Here is a 24,041-nt window from a genome sequence, read left to right as displayed (position 1 = left end):
TAAGAATACCTGCAATGGGACCTGACTGAATGATACACTAACAAAAGTTTGCCCAACTAAATGGGCCGCATTCCCATATCAACTATAACAAAGTACAGGAATACAAAGTCTTAGTTTTACTTCATGATAAAATAATTACGCAGTCTTACTAGTTAAGCTATGACTGTCAAATTTCACATAGATTTGAGCTTTGCTTCAAAACTGCATGTGATTTTATTTGTAATAAGCTTTATATCAGTCAAATTATGCTCCACAGTTAGTGGTTATATATATATTATATTATGTAAGAAAGAAGGAACCTAAGGCCATGAGCCCGGATGATTGTTCCCTCCAAGAGAAAAACGAAAAAAGGTAACAGAGAGCCAGATTCAAGATCCGTTCATTTCATTCCTTTCCCTAAGCTCAGGGTATTTATGTTTACATAATGTTTTCCTATTCAAATCATTTAATTACTACTACTACTACTACTACTACAACTAGTACCACTACTGTAAGAACACCTGCAGTTGCATACAGTACTGAAGGAGTAACTTTAGAGCAGGCATAAAGGAGGAGAGCTCAGAGAAGCTACCCTTGGCTATAGTCTCTGCATGGATGGTAAGGGCAGCTCTGTAGTCTCCACTCTGAACACTGCTCACTATGCGGTGAATGCCGGACACGGAGTGTGTACCCAGCTGAGGAAAAGAATTAGTATTAGGGAACACAGTCAAAACAGTACTCTTGCAACTGGCTCCATGACAGAAGTGTGTTAAAGACACTGCAGAAAGGGGGAACATGACAGTACAGTGCATGATATTTGCTCCGCTGTACTGATATGTATTTTGCTTAACCAATAATAGTATCTTGTAATTATTTCCTATACAGAGATTTACTTTTATCTTCTGTAAGTATCAGCTTGCTAATTTAAATACTGTACATGTAGTACATACAAAATGTAGAATACATTAATTAATAAACAATGGTGGAAATTCAGAGAATGATGATGAATAAATCAAATGGTGTGGACGGGTTTAAGAAGGATTTTGAGATATGATGTTGAGGATGCAGCTGACATTATTCACAAAGTATACTACCTGGTTTGGGTTATGAAGCTTACAAACATAAAAAAAAAAAAAAAAAAGTTAAGATACCAAATATACGAGGGATATAACAAGTTTCTGGATGGCCAAAAATTTTTCACATGCCAAATGAATTTTAATACACTGTTTGCAAGTGAGCTCACAAGCCAATTATGAACCTACCATGTATTTTACACAGTGGTGGGAGGAACCATCCCAAGCTCTTGAAAGCTGAGTAGGAGTGGAAGGCTTTTTGTCTCCAGTTAACATGCCTCACAAGACATGGTGAACTTCTGCTAAGGCTGATGATATCTTGTCTGCTTAATTAACCCCTTCAGTACCTAGACAATTCAGGTGTATTATGGCAAACCATGGGACCCAGCCTTGAAGCACTGTCATCATCAAATGTTTTCCCAAGTAAGATGGAAGGCTGGGAGGATGGTAATGGCTGCCTGATGCTCTAGGGCTTGGCCATGCAAGGGTTGCTCATCTAGCAATGTTCTAGCTCCTCTCACTCGCAGTCTTCAGCCATTTACTGTCCAGGCTGGCTGTGAGCTATTAGTTGCCTGCCTCCCCAGATACCTGGCTATCTCAGGGAGAACAGGGCAATGGTAGCCATACGATGTGTTTTAGCTTCACCCACTCTCGGTCACCAGCCAAGAACTATCTGGGCTGGCTATGAGCTAGGAGCTGCCCACCTCTCCAAATACCCTGCTTACCTTAGGCAGCGTTAGCAACAGTAGCCAGACAATGTCCATACAGTGCAGGTATTGAGCAATGTGTCACCAACTCTACCTTATTCAGCAAAAAAGGAAGTGCAGTATATCTGGAATAGACTGAATATATCTGGGAGAGAATGCCTGTAACCATGGCTGAAGTCCTGTACTGAAGGGGTTAAAATGAAGACTATGTGCAAGTTCCTGCACTCTAGACTTCGTGGTTTTTACCAAATATACAGAGCCACCTCCATGAGCCACTGGAGTCGGTGACCTCCAAGGTAAATGCTGCTGACTACGTAACTAACAAACTAGCATGCCCTACCTGACATTAACCTATATGCAACAATTTATAGTGTCACTAACCAAGGAACCAGCAACTTATGCCAATACCAGGAAATGGCCATAATATGCTCCACAGAAACTGATAATGAGGGGCAGTGGGTTGAGACACAAGATTAATCCCACACTCTAGAGCAGCGTTTCTTAACCTTTTCCAACCTCAGCACCCCCTGTAATAAAGTCTCAGTCCAGCACCCCTTTACATCTGGTTACTGGGACTAAAGTTGCTACACTGCTGCAGGGTTAAAGTAAAGTGAAGTACTGCCTAACAGTTTATTTTATACATTCTCTCTCACACACACACACACACACACACACACACACACACACACACACACACACAAAAAGGATGCCAATACAAAGCAAAACCAATGAGAGAAAAAAAAGAGACAATAATGCAGCATTTTCCAGCACCTCTAAAATTTATTTCAGCACACCAGGTTAAGAAACACTGCTCTAGAGTGTAAATCCCCAGCGTGGCTAGCTTTTAATGGTTACACTCCTCCTAGCAAGAGTAAGACACCACAGCAAAGAAATAAGGAAAATAAATACCAATATATATATTCAGGGATGGACAAATCATATGTAAGCATCTTGAACAATTACAGACGTACAAGGAGTGGCCAATACACAAAGTTACCTACCTAGACAAGCTAAGTCCTCCATCACTGAACACACCAAACTGCCCAGCACTATCTAAATACATATAAAAAAAAGGTCCTCCCTTAACAGGCAAAATGGGTACCACAATCAGAAATAAAGCGCTAAAACAAAAGTATAATATTACAACTGAAGCATTCATTACGACAAAGACCGAAAATAGTTAATTCAGGAAAAATATGCTATTAGCTAGCATGATAATACAGTGTGCGCTGCAACGTACTTAAGAAGCTTGAGATAAGGGTAAATGGGCAAAGAGTAGCATGTCTAAAATGCACCACATGCTGCCACTGGTGCTACTTAATGTCTGTCTGTCTATCTACTGCCAGATGTCTTAATCCCGTAAGGGTTGGCCACAAACAAATAGCCTCCTTGATGCCCTGTCCCCTGCCAGTTCACTGCCCTGCTCCCAGCTCACACCCCCCCTCTCTGATATACCTCTCCACTCCATCCCTTCATCTCATCCTTGGCCTCCCCCTCCAACTCACCCACATATACTCTCCTCGATAGTCTCTTGCTCTGCATCCTCTCCACATGGCCAAACCGCCTCAGTGTATTTCTCCTAACGCTTTCCGTCACATCCACATCCACACCACAATGCTCCTTCACTTCCTCATTTATCAGCCTGTCTATCCATGTGACTCCACATGCTTCTCTCAATAACACATAAACCATCCATCCATCATCCATGCCTATGTCACCTCATGAGGAGTGTAGGAGCCTGGGGCTAGGCAAGTTGGAAAAGACATTTAAGATGTCAGTGACCAGCCTCACTCATCCCTGAGTGGCATAACATGAGCAATAAACCGCAACCATCTGTTGGGCATAAACCTACACAGGCTCAATCCAACTGGAGCACCCTAATTACCCACTAAATCACAAGGCACATAATTTGGATATATGGTTACCACCCACAGTAGTAAATGGTTTCCTAGTGTACAGGAAACCATTTGGCTTGCCCCTGTGTAGTCACCCACAGGCAGATGGAAAGAGAGACAGAAGAGGGAATGTGAAGTCACCTGTAGGCAGAAGGAAGAGGAAAGAAAGATGGAAGAGGAAGGAAGGAAAAGAGGAAAGGGCAGACACCCAAAGCAGCACTACAATGAGTGAGTGGATGGTGAGTGCCCCTACCTACCACTAATAATACACAGTGTGTATTGTAAATTTATAAAGAAAATAAGAACCTTAGAAAACACTACCATACTGGCACAAGTTAATTAGGACCCATACTAAAAGCTGGACAGTCCTATGGCAGACCAGAGGCACATCATCGTCACGGTCGTCATCATCACCGTCATCATTATCATGATCATCATCAATATCATGATCTCTTTTCCTGCCTAAAGGTGAGGTAAGGTAGGATGCAGAAAGCAAGAAACAAGTAGAACATAAGTTGCAAACTAATAGCATGTCCACTGAAATGGGCAACACACTCATTCACTCAGCAATGATGACCTCAGAATCGTGATTCCACCCCAAAGGCATACCTTCCACACAAATGCACTTCGTATTACCAATAAAACAGAGGCGATCTCATGACTTAAAAAAAAGGGGAATGGGGTACCAATTTTTGTTGTGGGCTCCTCCGTATAAAGGTCATTCAACCAATCAATCCCTCATCAATATCCCTGGCCTGATCAACCTCCAAACTTTATTTTCTCACACTTTCATTTGCCATTTTTATCGACCTCCTTGGCCTACCATAACTTCTCACACCTTCAAATTCGATCACCTTTTCACCACTCTAATTCATTGACAAGATGCAGAAAAAGGTACAGATATGCAAAGAAACAGAAAATAAGGAAACAAGAAATAGGTGATGTGTAGAAATATGCACCCCAGATTATTAGGGTGGTGCATGAGACCTAGACAGCCCCTCAGACTAACATGAATGAAATCCTGAAGTTCTCATTTTAAAATAAGGGATAGGTAACTCATAACTTCAAGGGAGTTATCATGCCTCAAGAAGCCCTATAAAGAGAGACAGAAGCAAATGCACCCAGTGAGTCTGGGATGTTTCTCTTTTCTAATGTTTGCACTGTGTTATAAGCAGCCTGATGCTACTTCATATGATGGCTAAAAATGGAAATACTGGTTAATGAAAAACTGATATAAAGTCATGGTGTGCAAAACTAGACAACCATATAAATGAAAAATAGGGTGGCACAGGATGGGGGAAGGAACTGAAAAAAACAAAACCTACCTGCCCTGCTCTAAGTTTGTCGTACAAAACCTCCAGTTTTGATCCAATATCCTCCAGGCGTTGCTTCATTTGCTGCAGAAAAGACAACTCAGGTGAATACTGTACATGAATTACAGATGTCATTATAATGCAGTAGCTGTCTCTACTTGCTCTATTACAAATATAACCCATGATCTATCAGACTTACTGCTATAATTCATATACAATTTTGGTGTCACATCCACCATCTAATAATGCTACTTCCCTCCCTCCAAAGGCCAAAAGAGGAATGCTGAATTTACAATGCAATACATGTGATTCGAAAATACTCAGAGAAGAATGAAGACATATGGTTAGGCATTCTAAGAGCTGACAGACTGTGAGTAGCTTAAAATGTGTAAACCCTGTATATACACATCCATCCATCATCCAATCCTACGTTGCCCCATGAGGAGCGTAGAAGCCCGGGGCTAGGCAAGTTGGTCCTGACATTTAAGATGAGAGTGACCAGCTTCACTCATCCCCGAGTGGCATTACGTGAGCAATAAACCCCAACCATCGCTTGGATATAAACCTTCACCATATTTTATATATATATATATATATATATATATATATAAATATACACACAGAATACAGTAGTTCTCTCTTCCACTGCTTCGCACACAGTGAGTGTGGACACGGCAAACTGCCGTGTTACCAACTCATCAGAGCTGCAACTTATTACAGTACTTTAATTATTTACAGATATAAAATTATGGTTTATTGCTCCATGAAATTAATGACATAAACACTGCTTCACGAGCTTACTTTTGCTTTTACAAACTAAATTACTATACTACCAATTTCATTATTAATGTTATTGGAGCTCTTCTCATTCTTTTATTGGTAAGTTTCACATCCACAGATGCTAACTACAGTAAAACTCCTTTTAGTTGGGATTCTTTTAGTCAGAAATACGAGTGTCAGCAAGGCAAAAAAAATTCATGTAAAAAATTATTTTGAATTTTGAAAAAACACACACATATACACAAGTGCTCTTTAGTCGGTAATGTGCCGTCTACTGGAGATCCAAACTTGCCAAGACGTCATGCAACAGCGATGCAACACTTGCCTCGTTCTAACATCAAGTAGGGAAGTCAGTAAGTCGGGTCCCTGCCCAAGTCCTGCCCCCACCACCATAAGTGATACATAGCTGCCTCCCTCACTCGTGATTGAGACAAAGTGTTGCGCACTTTTTATGTTTTAAGTATTTATTGTGCTTCACAGACAAGGAATGTGGAAAATATTAAGAATATATGGAGTAAATGGGAAAGTGTTGAATATCATGAAGCGTATGAATGAGAGTACAAAGGCTTCAGTGCATGTGGATAGTGAACTGAGTTAATTTTTCTATCTGAATGTTGGACTGAAACAGGGATGTGTCATGTCTCTATGGTCGTTCAATCTGTATACTGACGGAGTTATAAAAAAGATACAAAGTAGGGTAGTTGATGTTGAAGCCCTAATGAGAGGGGGCAGCATATGTGCAATGCTGAAGAGTAATTATAATATGAAAATCCGAGTGTGGTAAGCTCCAGGTAGCAGTCATAGGAGTGAAAAAGCAAGATTATAGTACACCACCTTCTAAAATCACTGCCTGTCCAGTGATGGTTCACGTAGTCTGCAACACCACCTCATGGAGACCTGAAGGTATGTGCTTTCCAATGGCACCTCATTTTTAAATCTAGCATTACTCATTATGTTTTTACAAAGGTTTAAAAGTATGTTTACATCTGACCGATTATGCCCGTCCTCAGCATGTGTCACAACATGCAGACACCCATATTTATAAGGTTTATATTAGTACTATCTAGTGAAGCTCCATAACAAAAGCAATATCAAACCTGATTCTGCACCACCAGAAGGCAGCGATTTTTTAGTTCATTGAGAACATCCTGCAAAACTTTATGTTCTGATGGTAAGGGACCCTTGCTTGCTGGCTCTGGAGGGGCAGCAGTTGCAGCAACACCTGGAGTACCAGCCCCAGCAGCTGGTCCTACAGCAACTGCCTCTGATCCGTACTGAGGATGCTGGAATCCCTGAGTAAGGTATAATGAGGAGTTAATATGCTACCATGAACATAACTATTTTTCATTTCAATCTCATTTACCAGGCACCTTAGGATAAAGTATCATGCACTTGCAACTCAAGCAGGAATAAAAAGTGGCAACTGGAGGAGTTACCCCAGGAGCCAAGAGCTGAGGAATAAGTGCATTATTACTTTTCTCCAAATTCTATACAATGCCTACAGAGGCAGGGTGACCTGCCAGTTATAACTCATTCTCTCTTAAAAAATGCCCTGGGCTACTAGGTTGACATGGGCCCCATTTGTTGCCTGACTTCCCCATGGTGCAGAACTGTCAGCATTACATTCTGCTTGTCCTTGTATTTTTATTATTTCTTTATTATTTATAATACAATGCCAGAGGCAGCACACAGAATGTCTTAGATTCTCTGTCTCTCAACCCTACATACATCAGAAACCTCTAAGAGATAATCAATACCAGACCATCTCCGGCTGACCACATCAATGAGAAAGTATGGAACATGTATACAGGTATACCCCAATTAACGATGTAATTGGTTACACGAAAGCCCATTGCTGGGCGAGGAATCGTATACAGGGGTAGATTTAACATGTAAATGCCTTGGGTTTCCCCCCCAATCAAGTCCTAAACTCACCCAAATGAGGCCACAAAAAAGTTTAAAGCCAATCTAAATAGCCTAACAGCTGTAAAACAAGCCAACCTAAGCCTAGCACAAGTAAATAACTGACTAAAACCAACAAATAAAATCTGAAAATCATAAAAAACAGGTCAGAAAATATCAAACACCTCTCATCATTTACTTCTTGTAAGTCCATGTTCGGTACTGGTTGTCATCCTTGCTATCCCTTCTGAGGCTAGGGGACATGTGGTGTTCCTTAGCACTCACTCATCCTCCTCAAAGACCTCAAACCCAATCTCTGGGGGAGGGTCAGAAGGGGGGGGAGCCTGGTGAGGTGGGGCGATGGTAGCAAGAAACTAATGCACTGGGTCTGGGGATGGTGATGGGGTGCGATGCAATGACTCAGGCAATGGCGATGGGGTGCAATGTGATGACTCTGGTGGTGGTGATGGAGTGCACTGCAATGGCTCTTGGGGTGGCGATGGGGTGCGATGCGATGACTCAGGTGGTGGCGATGGAGTGCAATGCGATGGCTCTGGGGGTGGCGATGGGGTGCGATGCAATGACTCAGGTGGTGGCGATGGAGTGCGATGTGATGACTCAGGTGGTGGCGATGGAGTGCAATGCGATGACTCTGGTGGTGGCGATGGGGTGCAATGCGATGGCTCTGGGGGTGGTGATGGGGTGCGATGCGATGACTCAGGTGGTGGTGATGGAGTGCGATGCGATGACTCAGGTGGTGGTGATGGAGTGCGATGTGATGACTCAGTTGGTGGCGATGGGGTGCTATGTGATGGCTCTGGAGGTGATGGAGAGCGATGCGATGGCTCTAGGGGGTGGTAATGGAGTGCGATGCGATGCCAAAGGAGGTGGTGAGGGAGACAGCTGCTATGACCAGTGAGGTGGCAAGGGAGGCCACTGCAATGACTGATGAGGTAGCGATGGAGACAGATGCAGTGGCTCACATCATGGCGAGGGAGACAGATGCGGTGGCTCACGTCATGGCGAGGGAGACAGATGCGGTGGCTCACGTCATGGCGAGGGAGACAGAGGCAGTGGCCAAAATGGTGTGGGAGATAAAGGCTGCGGCGAGGAAGCCAGCGATGGAGTTGCAGAGTGCCACAATGGAGACAAAGGTAACACAGGAGACTGGGATCAGCTGGAGGTGAGGTTCAGCACTAGGGGCCGAGCACATCTTCGACGGAATGAGGTTCTGGGTGTGTGTCTGCTGGTCGGTGGCTGTGGAGATGCTCTGCTGGTTGAGGGCTGTGGAGATGCTCTGCTGGTTGAGGGCTGGGGAGATGCTCTGCTGGTTGAGGGCTGGGGAGATGCTCTGCTGATTGAGGGCTGGGGAGATGCTCTGCTGATTGAGGGCTGGGGAGATGCTCTCCTGGTTGAGGGCTGGGGAGATGCTCTGCTGGTTGAGGGCTGGGAAGATCCTCTGTGGGTCACTGGCATGCCGGGGGCCTGTTTGAAGAAGGTAGTGATTGTAGTCTGCCTGGCCATCCTCTTCTTTTTCTCTAGCATTGTCCTGTACAGCTTCGTCCCCTCCTCCAGCCGATCATCTGCATCCCTGCTTAGTCCTGGGAGAGGGTCATGTGCGCGCATAAGTGCAATGACCTCGTCCACCTTGGTCACCATCTCCCCAGAATTTTCATATTGATGGCTCACACTTCAGAAATGACCTCCTCCTCCTGTGCCTCTTGGTGCACCTGCTGAATCTCTTTATTGAGGAGCTATTCATGCTGAGCTCCTCCCTGTGGCTTTCCAGGACCTCCTTCATGTCCTCCTTGACAATCTCCCCGAAGCCCTCCTTGTGTGACAGCTGAATAATTTCCTGCCACGCATGTTGCACTGAGGGAGCCTGCATGCCCTCGGGGAAGCCGTTGAAGGAGTGAATGCACTCTGGCCACAGCTTCCGCCACACACCGTTCATGGTGGGCTGGCTAACTTTCCGCCATGCAGCAGTGATGTTCTCTATGGCATGGTGTATATTTTAGTCTTTCCGGAACATCCGCGCTTTCGTCTTGTCGTCGCTGTCAGAGGCCCTCACCAACTGCTGCATAGTGTGGTGACAGTAATATGCCTTAAACATTGCGATCACCCTCTGATCCATGGGTTGAAACAAGGACGTGGTGTTGGGGGGCAGGAACACCACTTCTATGTTGCTTGACCAGTCCTTCATCACAGCAGGGTGGATGGGCGCATTGTCTACCACCCCGAGAAATCTGTTGGCTAAGTTCTCCCTGGAGGCATAAATTTTCAGGACATGAGAAAGGTAGGAGTGAAAATATGAAGAATAATGTTGCAAGTCAGCAAGGCCTTCTTGTTTGACTTCCAAATCACCCCTAAATTCTCCTTGACATACTCCACCAGAGCCTTGGGGTTCTCAGTGGTAGACCAGCAGCGGCTTCAACCTGAGGTTGCCCTCGGAGTTGTCCCCCAGCAGCAGTGTAAGCCAGTCCTTCGAAGCCTTGAACCTTGGCATAGACTATTTCTCTGGTGCATGGAATGTTTTTGAGGACATTCTCTTCCAAAAGAGCCAGTCTCGTCAAAATTCAAGACCTGCTTTGCAATGCAGCTACCCTCTGCGTTGATGCGCTTCCGCTCGTCAGGAAACGCTGCTGCCGCCACCGTACCTCACCATACCTCTTCACGTGGTGCAAGTTTGTCCTCCTCTTGAAGCGATCAAACCACCATGGCTAACCTTAAATGTTTTGGTATTATCAAAATTTCACCTCACCTTTATTTCTTCCCCTAGTGAGAAAGCCTTGGTACATATGATTGCCTGACTCTTGGGTGCCTTCCTCCTGTTCTGGTTCTCCATCCACGTATGGAGCATCTGCTCCAGCTCCTTCATCGCAAGCTCTCTATGGTGGGCAATACAGGAGGCAGATAAGGTTGCAACCTCTTCAGCGGCAGCCTTAATGGCCTCCTCCTCCTTGAAAATAGTGGAGACAGACGACTGGGCCAGGTGGAGAGCCGAGGCAATGGCACACGCACCCTCGCCTTTGCTGTGGCGCTTAAGAATATCTAACTTCACTTCCAAGACACAGTTTTACGAGCACGGTTCATGGGAACATCGCCAGCATCAACACTAGCAGGCCACTTATCACCCCCACTAGGGACTCCACTAGCACCACCATATGCAGAGCCCTTACCAGACATGATCACACTTATTTAGACCAAAATTCACACAAAATCGCACTCCACACATGATTAGTATCACTGTTCTACCCACAGCATCACTCGTACACAGTTACAATGCACTATGATGGCGGTTTGTGTAACACTGGTGATGCAACATGATGCAGGGTGGGTGAGCATAAGACAGTTCCTCACTGAGAGATGACCGGTGGGAGAAGAACGAAATGGATGAGCGCGGGATAAGCGATGGCTGTGGAGGCTGCGCAAGAGTTTCTCTGCAATCTGGGAGGTGGGCGGGCTCAGCTGGCCGCGGAAACGCGCGTGATTCAAAATTTGGGCCCACCAGCGTGGACGAGACCTCGGAGGGCCCATTGTTAAACCTTGTTGCAGCCATCATCAAGTAGGGTATGATGGTATTTCTACCCCATTGCTAAGCCAGGGAATCGCATCCAGAGGTATCGTATATTGAAGTATACGTGTGTGTGTGTGTGTGTGTGTGTGTGTGTGTGTGTGTATTTACCTATTTGTAGTATACAGGAATTGAGCAATGCTCGTGTTGTCCTGTCTTCATATCCACATTTATCAAGTCTACCTTTACACACATGAATGTTTTTCTCATGCACCACCTCTTTGTCTAAGTTGTTCCAAATATTTAAGAATATACCTAATTGTGATATACACGGAATGTACTATGCTCGTGGGTTTCCGTCGCTGTTTCTCAATAAGTCGAATTTAACTTTAAACTCGTTTAAGTTTTTAGACTGGACGATCTCTTTGTCCAGGCTATTCCATAAGTCTCTACTTCTGTAAGGAAAGCTATATTTCTTGATATCCTTCAAGCAGCTTGACTTTTTCAATTTCATTCCATGTCCTCTTGTTGCTCTCTTATCCCATAAAAACAGATCTTCTTTGTCAATTTTATCTACTCCCACCATGGTCCTGAACACCGCAATCATGTCTCCCCTCTTTCTCCTTTCCTCTAACGAAGGCAAATCCAGTTTTTCCAGCCTCTCTCTGTATGACAGGTCTGTCAGACTGGGGACCATCTTGGTTGCTGTTCTTTGTATTCTCTCAATCTTGTTTATATCTTTCTTTTTGTGTGGGCACCACACTCCCGCTGCATATTCTAACCTGGGGCAGATCATGGCCACTATCAATTTTTTCATCATTTCCTCATCCATATAATGAAATGCTACTCTTATGTTAGTCAAGAGCATATAAGTCTCTCCAACTATCTTGTTAATGTGCTTTTCTGGTGACAAACTATCTTGGACCAGCACTCCCAAATCTTTCTCTTCTCTCCTTTTTGTGATTAATTCATTACCCAAAAAATAATTCAGTGATGGTCTCCTGGTACTTTTACCCATTTCCAATATTTTACATTTCTTTACATTAAATTTCATTTCCCACGTCCGGCTCCAATTGTGTATCCTATCCAAATCCTCCTGCAGTATTTTACAATCCTCCTCAACCTCTATCTTCCTCAAGATCTTTACATCATCAGCAAACAGACTCGCATAACTGTTCACTCCATCTACCATATCATTTACGTAAATCAGGAACATTACTGGCGCCAACACTGAGCCTTGAGGGACTCCACTTGTTACTTCCCTCCATCCAGACATCTTTTCCTTTATTACTGTCCTCATTTGTCTGTCTCTCAAAAAGTCTCTCATCCATTCCAGAAGTTTCCCCTTTAGTCCTCCTATATATTCTAGTTTCCACATTAGTCTCTTATGAGGTACCTTGTCAAAGGCCTTCTCTAAGTCTAAGTACATACAATCCACCCAACCATCTCTCTCCTGTACCACATCAATCGCTCTTGAGTAAAAGCTCAACAAGTTTGAAACACATGACCTTCCACTTCTGAATCCAAACTGACATTCAGCCAAAATATTCATCTCTTCCAGATATTTTATCCATCTGTCTTTCAGGATTCTCTCACACAATTTTGCGACCATGCTGGTTAGAGACACTGGTCTATAATTCAGGGGTTCTTCCCTGTTCCCTCCCTTGTAAATTGGTACCACATTTGCCCTCTTCCATTCTTTTGGCACTTTCCCCTCTTCCAGTGAGCATACAATTAAGCTGTGAATTTTATCCGCCAGTTGTTCTCTGCATTCCTTCAGTACCCAATTAGAAATTCCATCAGGTCCTGGGGCTTTCCTTACATCTTGAGTTTCCAATAATTTATACACTTCCAGCACCTCCACTTTTATATCTTTCATCACCGGAACATTTCTAATCACTCCCTCCCCTTCCACAAGCTCCTTTTCTTTAGTGAAAACTGACTGGAAACGTTTGTTCATTATTTCTGCTTGCATTGCCGCATCCTTAAAGACCTCTCCATCTACTTTCAGCTTGGTGATTCCTTCCTTTTGTTTCAGTTTGCCATTAACAAATCTATAAAACAGTTTGGGTTCATCCTTGTATTTGTCAATTATATCTTTTTCAAAATTCCTTTCTTCTTCCCTACGTATTCTTGTGTATTCGTTTCTTGTTCTTTTATATTCTTCCTTTGTTCTGTCGTTACCTCTCTTTCTCCAATTGTTCCACACCTTATCTCTCTCTTTTTTGGCTATCATACACCTTCTATTAAACCACTCCTTTTTCCTGTTTTCTTTCCCTCTTACTCTTGGTACAAATTTTTCCACTCCCAAATTATAGAGGTCTAGAAAGATATCCCACTTCCTCTGTATCTCTCTTGTTTCTCTGAATTTTCTCCAATCCGCATGTTCAAAAAATTTTCTCAATCCTGTAAAATTTGCTTTGCCAAAGTTGTATCTTCCCTGTCTATGAAGCTCGTCTCTTGGCTCGACGTTTCCTATTAACATCTGGAACTCAATGACCACGTGATCACTTTTTCCCAAAGGACAGAGATATTCCAATGATTTTATTACATCGGGTTCTTTGGTGAACAGTAAATCTAACCTTGCTGGTGTGTCCTCACCTCGAAACCGTGTCTCTTCTTTGACCCACTGCGTCAACACATTATTCATTATTATATTTAATAACACAGTGCCCCACGAATCCTCGCCGCCTCCCGAGTACCATTCCTCCCAGTTCACCTCTTTACAATTAAAGTCACCCACCAAAATTATATTATTGCTTTTCTCAATTATTTTTTGCAAGTAGCTAGCCATATCTGACAACATCTCATGGTATTCGTCATCCTTCCATGCTCTCGTCTTTGGGGGAACATACACTACCGCCATATCTCTCTTACCATTCTCTCCAGTTTCTAATTTCATATATATCACTTCAGCCCTGCCTTCTCCCATTTCCACAGTATCTACATTTATGTTGTTCTTCACTGCTATCATCACTCCTCCTCCCTTTTTTTCTTTTCTGTCTTTTCTCCACAGTTTGTATTTACCATCTCCCAAATGAACATCAATATCTTCTCTTAATTTGGTCTCTACAAAGCACATGACATCAGGTTCATGTTCTCTCAAGAAATCATTAATTTCGATCCTTGTCAATATGAAACCATCAACATTAGTATATATGAGGCGTCTAGAGCCACAGGGGCATCCCCACCAATATACTGGTTTTGAGTTCGTAGGGGAGACATCAGGCTTAACCCTCTTCCCAGTGACAGCACTGGTTGCCATACAAGATTCGGCCTTTTGGACAGTGGCAGAGGGGCTCAAAGTCACGTGGGTTTGTCCATGCTGCCGGGCGAACAAATCAGAGCAGGCAGGCATCTAAGCCACACAGCCCAAACCAATCAGCATTCTCACTCTCTGCCACTCCCCCAGAGCAGCCAATCAGCAAGCGTGTGGCCCGCCCGGTGTGCCGGTGAGGCTTCCCTCCCATGTTCACTAAGTGTATAATTATTATGTATTGGATTTTTACCCCATTTATCGTGGATTATTGGTGACAAGATGAGCTGTTGTTATTGGGGTTGAAGGGGGGGGGGACAAGATGAGTTCATCACATAGTTACAGTGAGGAGGTGGTGCCTATAACCTCTCGTAAGTGTCAGCAGTGTGTGGAGAAGTGGAAAAAGGTAGAAAGGAAGAGGAAAAGAGAGTGGTGAGGGGAGACAGTGGGAGGGGGCGTGGCACCAAGGAGGCAGAGTTGGATGTCGATCTCCTAGATGACGACCCCACCATTTAACCCCCCACTACCCCTTCTCAATTTACTTAAGCACTACACTACTTTTTTTTTTAGTGTTATTATTTCAATCTATTATGACAGGAAAAATAATAACTGCATTGATTTCAGTTTTCGTTGTCAAAAACGTGAAATTACAGTAATAATAATTCATTTATTAATATTAAGTGAACTGGAATCTTCAGTTAATAAAGTTTTGTACATTAATACATTCGTTGATGTTTTTTCTGCTAGGTTTTTAAATCCCTACAATATGTTATTATGCCCACTTATAAATTGGGGGTTTGGTTTACTGCCTATTATGTGGTTACGGTTATTATTGTTTTGTGTTTTTGGCTTTACATGTAGAGCATAGGCGCTGATGATCATTTTGATGTATAAAAGGTTTGTTTATTGCCTTCTGGTTATCACGTTGCCATAAACACAACTTTAAAGCGTCATAACTCAAAAGTACATTTTGGCGCCGATGCCCCTTTGGTTCTAGACGCCTCATATCACCTTCAAATTATTTTTGACATTATTAATACCCTCTTCTCTCCTACTCTCTGTCCATACCACTTCCTCAACTTCTGATCTTTCACAACCATCCCCCCTAGTTTCCTTCACTTCTATTTCCTTAAATACCATTTCCTTACTTTCATATCCAATACTCTCCAAAAAAAAGTATTACGTTCTTCCTCTGTCCTCTTATCATTTTTTTCCTATACTTCTTCCTTTAATGATTTTAAAACTTCTCTTTCTTCTTCATTCAGATCTTTTCTTATTATAATATTTTCCATCCCTGCCTCTTTGCTTAATTTCCAGGTCACTTTAAGTATCTCATTTATTACACTTTCTGATGTAAACTTGACTCTCATTGGTCTTGTTTCCCCTTTCTTATAAGGCCCTATCCTCCTTACTTCCTCAATTTCTTTTACCCACTTGTCTCCTTCGGGGTCAATCTTGCCTAATATTCCTCTCACCATGTTCGTGTCTCTCTCGAGTCTTGCGAACCTAACCTTTTCTTCCTCTTCCCTGTTTCCAAATACTACCACACATCTGTTCCTTTCTACAGTTTCTCTCACTATTTTCTCTTTTTTCTTCAGTATTTTCACTACATTTTCTTCCATTTCTTTCTTATTCATTTCCCTTTCTTCCTGGATGATCTCTCTTAAGCTGACCACTTCTTTCTGTTCTTCTTCTACGTGTGCCCACTTTGCCTTATGTTCTTCTAATACATTACTCACCTTCTCCATTTTATTAGTACTCTCTTCAAGTTTCCTCCTCAGTTCAACATTTTCCCTTTTCAAATTCCTAATCTCTTCATTGGCTGTTTCGTTGGACTGGATTAGACTCTGTATGGTGGTTTCCGTATTTCCTGACACATCCTTTACCACTAGATTCTCTACTTTTTTTTCGAGTTCACTAATCCTCATAATTAATGTTTTCACCAGGTCCATGACATTAGTATTAGCATCAAATCCTTGAAATTCCATTCCCTCATTGTATACATTTTCGGCCATGTTTAATGCAAAGTACCTAAACAGCTGTTACCGAATAAGCCACAAACATTCATGTATACTATTGCCAACCAATCTTTACATTTTCGGTAGTGTACTAACTTTCATTATTTTAAATTTAAAGAAAGACCCTAGGAGACAGGACAGACAAAATTCCTGAAACTACTCAAGGTTAGGAGCGATGCCTGGGACGTCCGCTCTCTCCGGCTGTGTGTGTGTGTGTGTGTGTGTGTGTGTGTGTGTGTGTGTGTGTGTGTGTGTGTGTGTGTGTGTATTTACCTATTTGTTTACCTATTTGTAGTATACAGGAATTGAGCAATGCTCGTGTTGTCCTGTCTCCATATCCACATTTATCAAGTCTACCTTTACACACATGAATGTTTTTCTCATGCACCACCTCTTTGTCTAAGTCATTCCAAATATTTAAGAATATACCTAATTGTGATATACACGGAATGTACTATGCTCGTGGGTTTCCGTCGCTGTTTCTCAATAAGTCGAATTTAACTTTAAACTCGTTTATGTTTTTAGACTGGACGATCTCTTTGTCCAGGCTATTCCATAAGTCTATACTTCTGTAAGGAAAGCTATATTTCTTGATATCCTTCAAGCAGCTTGACTTTTTCAATTTCATTCCATGTCCTCTTGTTGCTCTCTTATCCCATACAAACAGATCTTCTTTGTCAATTTTATCTACTCCCACCATGGTCCTGAACACCGCAATCATGTCTCCCCTCTTTCTCCTTTCCTCTAACGAAGGCAAATCCAGTTTTTCCAGCCTCTCTCTGTATGACAGGTCTGTCAGACTGGGGACCATCTTGGTTGCTGTTCTTTGTATTCTCTCAATCTTGTTTATATCTTTCTTTTTGTGTGGGGACCACACTACCGCTGCATATTCTAACCTGGGGCGGATCATGGCCACTATCAATTTTTTCATCATTTCCTCATCCATATAATGAAATGCTACTCTTATGTTAGTCAAGAGCTTATAAGTCTCTCCAACTATCTTGTTAATGTGCTTTTCTGGTGACAAACTATCTTGGACCAGCACTCCCAAATCTTTCTCTTCTCTCCTTTTTGTGATTAATTCATTACCCAAAAAATAATTCAGTGATGGTCTCCTGGTACTTTTACCCATTTCCAATATTTTACATTTCTTTACATTAAATTTCATTTCCCACGTCCGGCTCCAATTGTGTATCCTATCCAAATCCTCCTGCAGTATTTTACAATCCTCCTCAACCTCTATCTTCCTCAAGATCTTTACATCATCAGCAAACAGACTCGCATAACTGTTCACTCCATCTACCATATCATTTACATAAATCAGGAACATTACTGGCGCCAACACTGAGCCTTGAGGGACTCCACTTGTTACTTCCCTCCATCCAGACATCTTTTCCTTTATTACTGTCCTCATTTGTCTGTCTCTCAAAAAGTCTCTCATCCATTCCAGAAGTTTCCCCTTTAGTCCTCCTATATATTCTAGTTTCCACATTAGTCTTTTATGAGGTACCTTGTCAAAGGCCTTCTCTAAGTCTAAGTACACACAATCCACCCAACCATCTCTCTCCTGTACCACATCAATCGCTTCTTGAGTAAAAGCTCAACAAGTTTGAAACACATGACCTTCCACTTCTGAATCCAAACTGACATTCAGCCAAAATATTCATCTCTTCCAGATATTTTATCCATCTGTCTTTCAGGATTCTCTCACACAATTTTGCGACCATGCTGGTTAGAGACACTGGTCTATAATTCAGGGGTTCTTCCCTGTTTCCTCCCTTGTAAATTGGTACCACATTTGCCCTCTTCCATTCTTTTGGCACTTTCCCCTCTTCCAGTGAGCATACAATTAAACTGTGAATTTTATCCGCCAGTTGTTCTCTGCATTCCTTCAGTACCCAATTAGAAATTCCATCAGGTCCTGGGGCTTTCCTTACATCTTGAGTTTCCAGTAATTTATACACTTCCTGCACCTCCACTTTTATATCTTTCATCACCGGAACATTTCTAATCACTCCCTCCCCTTCCACAAGCTCCTTTTCTTTAGTGAAAACTGACTGGAAACGTTTGTTCATTATTTCTGCTTGCATTGCCGCATCATTAAAGACCTCTCCATCTACTTTCAGCTTGGTGATTCCTTCCTTTTGTTTCAGTTTGCCATTAACAAATCTATAAAACAGTTTGGGTTCATCCTTGCATTTGTCAATTATACCTTTTTCAAAATTCCTTTCTTCTTCCCTACGTATTCTTGTGTATTCGTTTCTTGTTCTTTTATATTCTTCCTTTGTTCTGTCGTTACCTCTCTTTCTCCAATTGTTCCACGCCTTATCTCTCTCTTTTTTGGCTATCATACACCTTCTATTAAACCACTCCTTTTTCCTGTTTTCTTTCCCTCTTACTCTTGGTACAAATTTTTCCACTCCCAAATTATAGAGGTCTAGAAAGATATCCCACTTCCTCTGTATCTCTCTTGTTTCTCTGAATTTTCTCCAATCCGCATTTTCAAAAAAGTTTCTCAATCCTGTAAAATTTGCTTTGCCAAAGTTGTATCTTCCCTGTCTATGAAGCTCGTCTCTTGGCTCGACGTTTCCTATTAACATCTGGAACTCAATGACCACGTGATCACTTTTTCCCAAAGGACAGAGATATTCCAATGATTCTATTACATCAGGTTCTTTGGTGAATAGTAAATCTAACCTTGCTGGTGTGTCCTCACCTCGAAACCGTGTCTCTTCTTTGACCCACTGCGTCATCACATTATTCATTATTATATTTAATAACATAGTACCCCACGAATCCTCACCGCCTCCCGAGTACCATTCCTCCCAGTTCACCTCTTTACAATTAAAGTCACCCACCAAAATTATATTATTGCTTTTCTCAATTATTTTTTGCAAGTAGCTAGCCATATCTGACAACATCTCATGGTATTCGTCATCCTTCCATGCTCTCGTCTTTGGGGGAACATACACTACCGCCATATCTCTCTTAACATTCTCTCCAGTTTCTAATTTCATATATATCACTTCAGCCCTGCCTTCTCCCATTTCCACAGTATCTACATTTATGTTGTTCTTCACTGCTATCATCACTCCTCCTCCCTTTTTTCTTTTCTGTCTTTTCTCCACAGTTTGTATTTACCATCTCCCAAATGAACATCAATATCTTCTCTTAATTTGGTCTCTACAAAGCACATGACATCAGGTTCATGTTCTCTCAAGAAATCATTAATTTCGATCCTTGTCGATATGAAACCATCAACATTAGTATATATCACCTTCAAATTATTTTTGACATTATTAATACCCTCTTCTCTCCTACTCTCTGTCCGTACCACTTCCTCAACTTCTGATCTTTCACAACCATCCCCCCTAATTTCCTTCACTTCTATTTCCTTAAATACCATTTCCTTACTTTCATATCCAATACTCTCCAAAAAAAAGTATTACGTTCTTCCTCTGTCCTCTTATCATTTTTTTCCTTTACTTCTTCCTTTAATGATTTTAAAGCTTCTCTTTCTTCTTCATTCAGATCTTTTCTTATTATAATATTTTCCATCCCCGCCTCTTTGCTTAATTTCCAGGTCACTTTAAGTATCTCATTTATTACACTTTCTGATGTAAACTTGACTCTCATTGGTCTTGTTTCCCCTTTCTTATAAGGCCCTATCCTCCTTACTTCCTCAATTTCTTTTACCCACTTGTTTCCTTCGGGGTCAATCTTGCCTAATATTCCTCTCACCATGTTCGTGTCTCTCTCGAGTCTTGCGAACCTAACCTTTTCTTCCTCTTCCCTGTTTCCAAATACTATCACACATCTGTTCCTTTCTACAGTTTCTCTCACTATTTTCTCTTTTTTCTTCAGTATTTTCACTACATTTTCTTCCATTTCTTTCTTGTTCATTTCCCTTTCTTCCTGGATGATCTCTCTTAAGCTGACCACTTCTTTCTGTTCTTCCTCTACGTGTGCCCACTTTGCCTTGTGTTCTTCTAGTACATTTACTCACCTTCTCCGTTTTATTGGTACTCTCTTCAAGTTTCCTCCTCAGTTCAACATTTTCCCGCTTCAAATTCTTTATCTCTTCATTGGCTGTTTCGTTGGACTGGATTAGACTCTGTATGGTGGTTTCCGTATTTCCTGACACATCCTTTATCACTAGATTCTCTACTTTTTTTTCGAGTTCACTAATCCTCATAATTAATGTTTTCACTAGGTCCATGACATTAGTATTAGCATCAAATCCTTGAAATTCCATTCCCTCATTGTTTACATTTTCGGCCATCTTTAACGTACCGATCAAGTACCTGAACAGCTGTTACCAATAAGCCACAAACATTCATGTATACTATTGCCAACAAATCTTTACATTTTTGGTAGTCTACCAACTTTCATTATTTTAAATTTAAAGAAAGACCCTAGGAGACAGGACAGACAAAATTCCTGAAACTACTCAAGGTCAGGAGCGATGCCTGGGACGTCCTCTCTCTCCGGCTGTGTGTGTGTGTGTGTGTGTGTGTGTGTGTGGATGAGTGAATGAGAAGACAAGTGTTGGATGCAAGAGTGTGGAGAGGGTGGGGGAATGGAGTCTTAGACCATCACTTAGTGATGGCCAAGGTAAAGTTGCAAAGCAAATGGTTGAGGAGATGAAGGGGAAGACAGGAGGAAACATCTGTGAGAAGAGTAGAGAAATTGCAAGATAGTGAGAAAATTACGAAGTATAAGAATATAGTGGAAGAAAGATTGGGAAGGTATGAGCTAGAGCAGATGGAAGGGGTGGAAGACGTATGGAAGATATTCACGGAAAGAGATAGGCGCAGCGTGTGAGGCGGTTTGTGGAGTGAGGAGGAGATGCAAGGGTGTGCAAGGGACAGCATGGTGGAATGATGAGGTGAAACAAGCTGTGAAACAAAAGAAGAAGGCATATAGTGAATAGTTAGCAAGTAGAGGAAGGGGAGAAGATGAGAGTGAGAAGAGAGAGGTATATGTGAGCAGGAGAAGGGAGGTTAAGAGACTGGTGAAGGAGAGTAAGAAGAAAGTGGATGAAGAGTTTGGGAGGAATCTGAGTGTGAAATGGAGGGTGAGTAAGAAATTGTTTTGGAAGGAGGTAAAGAAAGTAAGGCAGTGTGAAAGGGGAAATAGCAGGGGAGTGAAAGATAGGAATAATAGACTGTTGGTGGAGAAGAGAGAGAAATTGAGGAGATGGAAGAAGCACTTTGAGGATTTGTTGAATGTAGAGAGTGAGAGCAGTGCGAGTATAAGTGGTTGGGGAATGGCTGGAAGAAGAGATGAGAGGAGGGAGGAAGACATCAGTAAGGCGGAAGTAGTGGAAGCAATGAAGAAGATTAAGTTGGGAAAGGCCCCAGGAATTAACGGAGTGTGTGGTGAAATGCTGAGGCATGGGGGTGAGATTGTTGTAGAGTGGATATGGAAGTTGTGTAGATTGGCTTGGGAAGAGGGAAGGGTTCCAGAGGACTGGAAATCAGGTATAATTGTTCCTCTATACAAAGGAAAAGGGGAGAGAGAAGTATGTGGTAACCATAGGGGTATTTGCCTTCTTAGTGTGACTGGTAAAATATATGGTAGAACACTCATTGATAGGGTTAGGCATATGACAGAGGAGCTAGTTGGAGAAGAACAAGGGGGATTTAGGAAGGGAAAAGGGTATGTAGATCAGATATCTGTTCTAAGACGTTTAGTTGAGAAGTATCTAGAGAAGGGAAGGAAAGTGTATGCTGCCTTCATGGACTTCGAGAAAGCTTATGACAGAATAGATAGGCAAGGTATGTGGAAGGTATTAAGAATATATGGAGTGGAGGGAAAATTGTTGAGTGCTGTGAAGAGTATGTACGAGGAAGCTAGGGCTACGATGAGAGTGGATGGTGAGCTGAGTGAGTTCTTTGATCTCAATGTGAGACTGAAACAGGGTTGTGTGATGTCTCCATGGCTGTTTAATATATACAAGGATGGGGTTGTAAGGGAGGTGCAAGGTAGGGCAGTGGATGTGGGGGTGGCTCTAATGAATGAGGGTGAGATTTGGAAGATTCCCGTGCTGCTGTTTGCTGATGATACAGTATTGCTGAGTCAAGATGAATGGGAGTTGCAAGGTTTGGTGAATGAATTTGGGACAGTGTGTAGGAAGAGGAAGCTGAAAGTTAATGTAAACAAAAGTAAAGTTATGGTATTTGAGAGGAATGAAGTCACAGAGTGTACAGTGTGGTTGGATGGTGAGGATATGGAGAATGTGAGTGCATTCAAGTACTTGGGTAGTGTGATGAGTAAGGATGGAACTTTGGGGGATGAAGTGCGTGAAAGGGTACAGCAGGGAAGGAGGGTTGTTGGTTCACTGAAAGCAGTGATGAGAAATAGGGAGCTGAGTATGGAAGTTAAGAAGTCACTGTATGATAGTATTGTGATCCCTACCATGACGTATGGAAGTGAGGCGTGGACCTTGCAAGAGGGGAACAAGTCAAGAGTGAGAGCAGTGGAAATGAGTTACTTGAGAGGAGCATGTGGAATGACATGGAGGGACAGGTTGACAAATGAAGAAGTGAAGGAACATTGTGGGGTGGATGTGGATGTGGTTGAGAAGATTAGGAGAAATACACTGAGGTGGTTTGGACATGTGGAGAGAATGGAGAATGAAAGACTCCTACATGCTCTAGTTTCCACATTAGTCTCTCACGGGGTACCTTGTCGAAGACCTTCTCCAAATCTAAATACACACAATCCACCCAACCATCTCTCTCTTGTAGCACGTCAATCGCTCTTGAGTAAAACCTCAACAAGTTGGAAACACATGACCTTCCACTTCTGAATCCGAACTGACTATCAGCCAAAATATTTATCTCTTCCAGATATTCTACCCATCTATCATTCAGAATTCTCTCGCACAATTTTGCGATCATGCTGGTTAGGGACACATTCAGGGGTTCTTCCCTGTTTCCTCCCTTATAAATTGGTACCACATTTGCCCTCTTCCATTCATGAGGCACTTTCCCCTCTTCCAGAGAACACACAATTAAACTATGAATCTTATCTGCCAGTTGTTCTCTGCATTCCTTCAGTACCCAATTAGAGATTCCATCTGGTCCTGGGGTTTTCCTTACATCCTGAGTTTCCAATAATTTATATACTTCCTGTACTTCCACTTTTATATCTTTTATCACTACATTTCTAGTCACTCCCTCTCCTTCCACAAACTCCTTTTCATTAGTGAAAACTGATTGGAAACATTTATTCATTATTTCTGCTTGCATTGCCGCATCTTTATAGACCTCTCCTTCTACTTTCAGTTTGGTGATCTTCCTTTTGTTTCAATTTGCCATTGACAAATCTATAAAATAGTTTGGGTTCATCCTTGCATTTGTCTATTATACCTTTTTCAAAATTCCTTTCTTCCTCTCTACACGTGTGTGTGTGTGTGTGTGTGTGTGTGTGTGTGTGTGTGTGTGTGTGTGTGTATTTACCTATTTGTAGTATACAGGAACTGAATAATGTTCATATTGTCCTGTCTCCATATCCACATTTATCTACTTTGCTTTTACACACATGAATGTTTTTCTCCTGCACCACCTTTTCGTCTACGTCATTCCAAATATTTATGT

General features: G+C 42.2%; 1 protein-coding gene across 1 annotated transcript in view; it reads right to left on the bottom strand.

The window, feature by feature from the left end:
• Positions 1-433: 433 nt before the first annotated feature.
• Positions 434-24,041, bottom strand: part of Sec31 (COPII coat complex component secretory 31) — a 485,856-nt gene continuing 462,248 nt past the window's right edge. The window contains exons 21-23 of the mRNA XM_080283301.1: positions 6,845-7,039; positions 4,980-5,051; positions 434-674 (exon numbers count right to left, since the gene is read on the bottom strand). Coding sequence (XP_080139427.1) covers positions 486-674; positions 4,980-5,051; positions 6,845-7,039 — 456 coding nt within the window. The 3' untranslated portion in view covers positions 434-485. The remainder of the gene's footprint in view (positions 675-4,979; positions 5,052-6,844; positions 7,040-24,041) is intronic.

The sequence above is a fragment of the Coenobita brevimanus genome, chromosome 97 (genome assembly GCF_032717465.1).
Source record: "Coenobita brevimanus isolate Jiangsu-jjx chromosome 97, ASM3271746v2, whole genome shotgun sequence".
NCBI lineage: Eukaryota > Metazoa > Arthropoda > Malacostraca > Decapoda > Coenobitidae > Coenobita > Coenobita brevimanus.
Note: the sequence above shows the minus strand (reverse complement) of the source record. Positions and strands in the feature narration are given on the sequence as shown.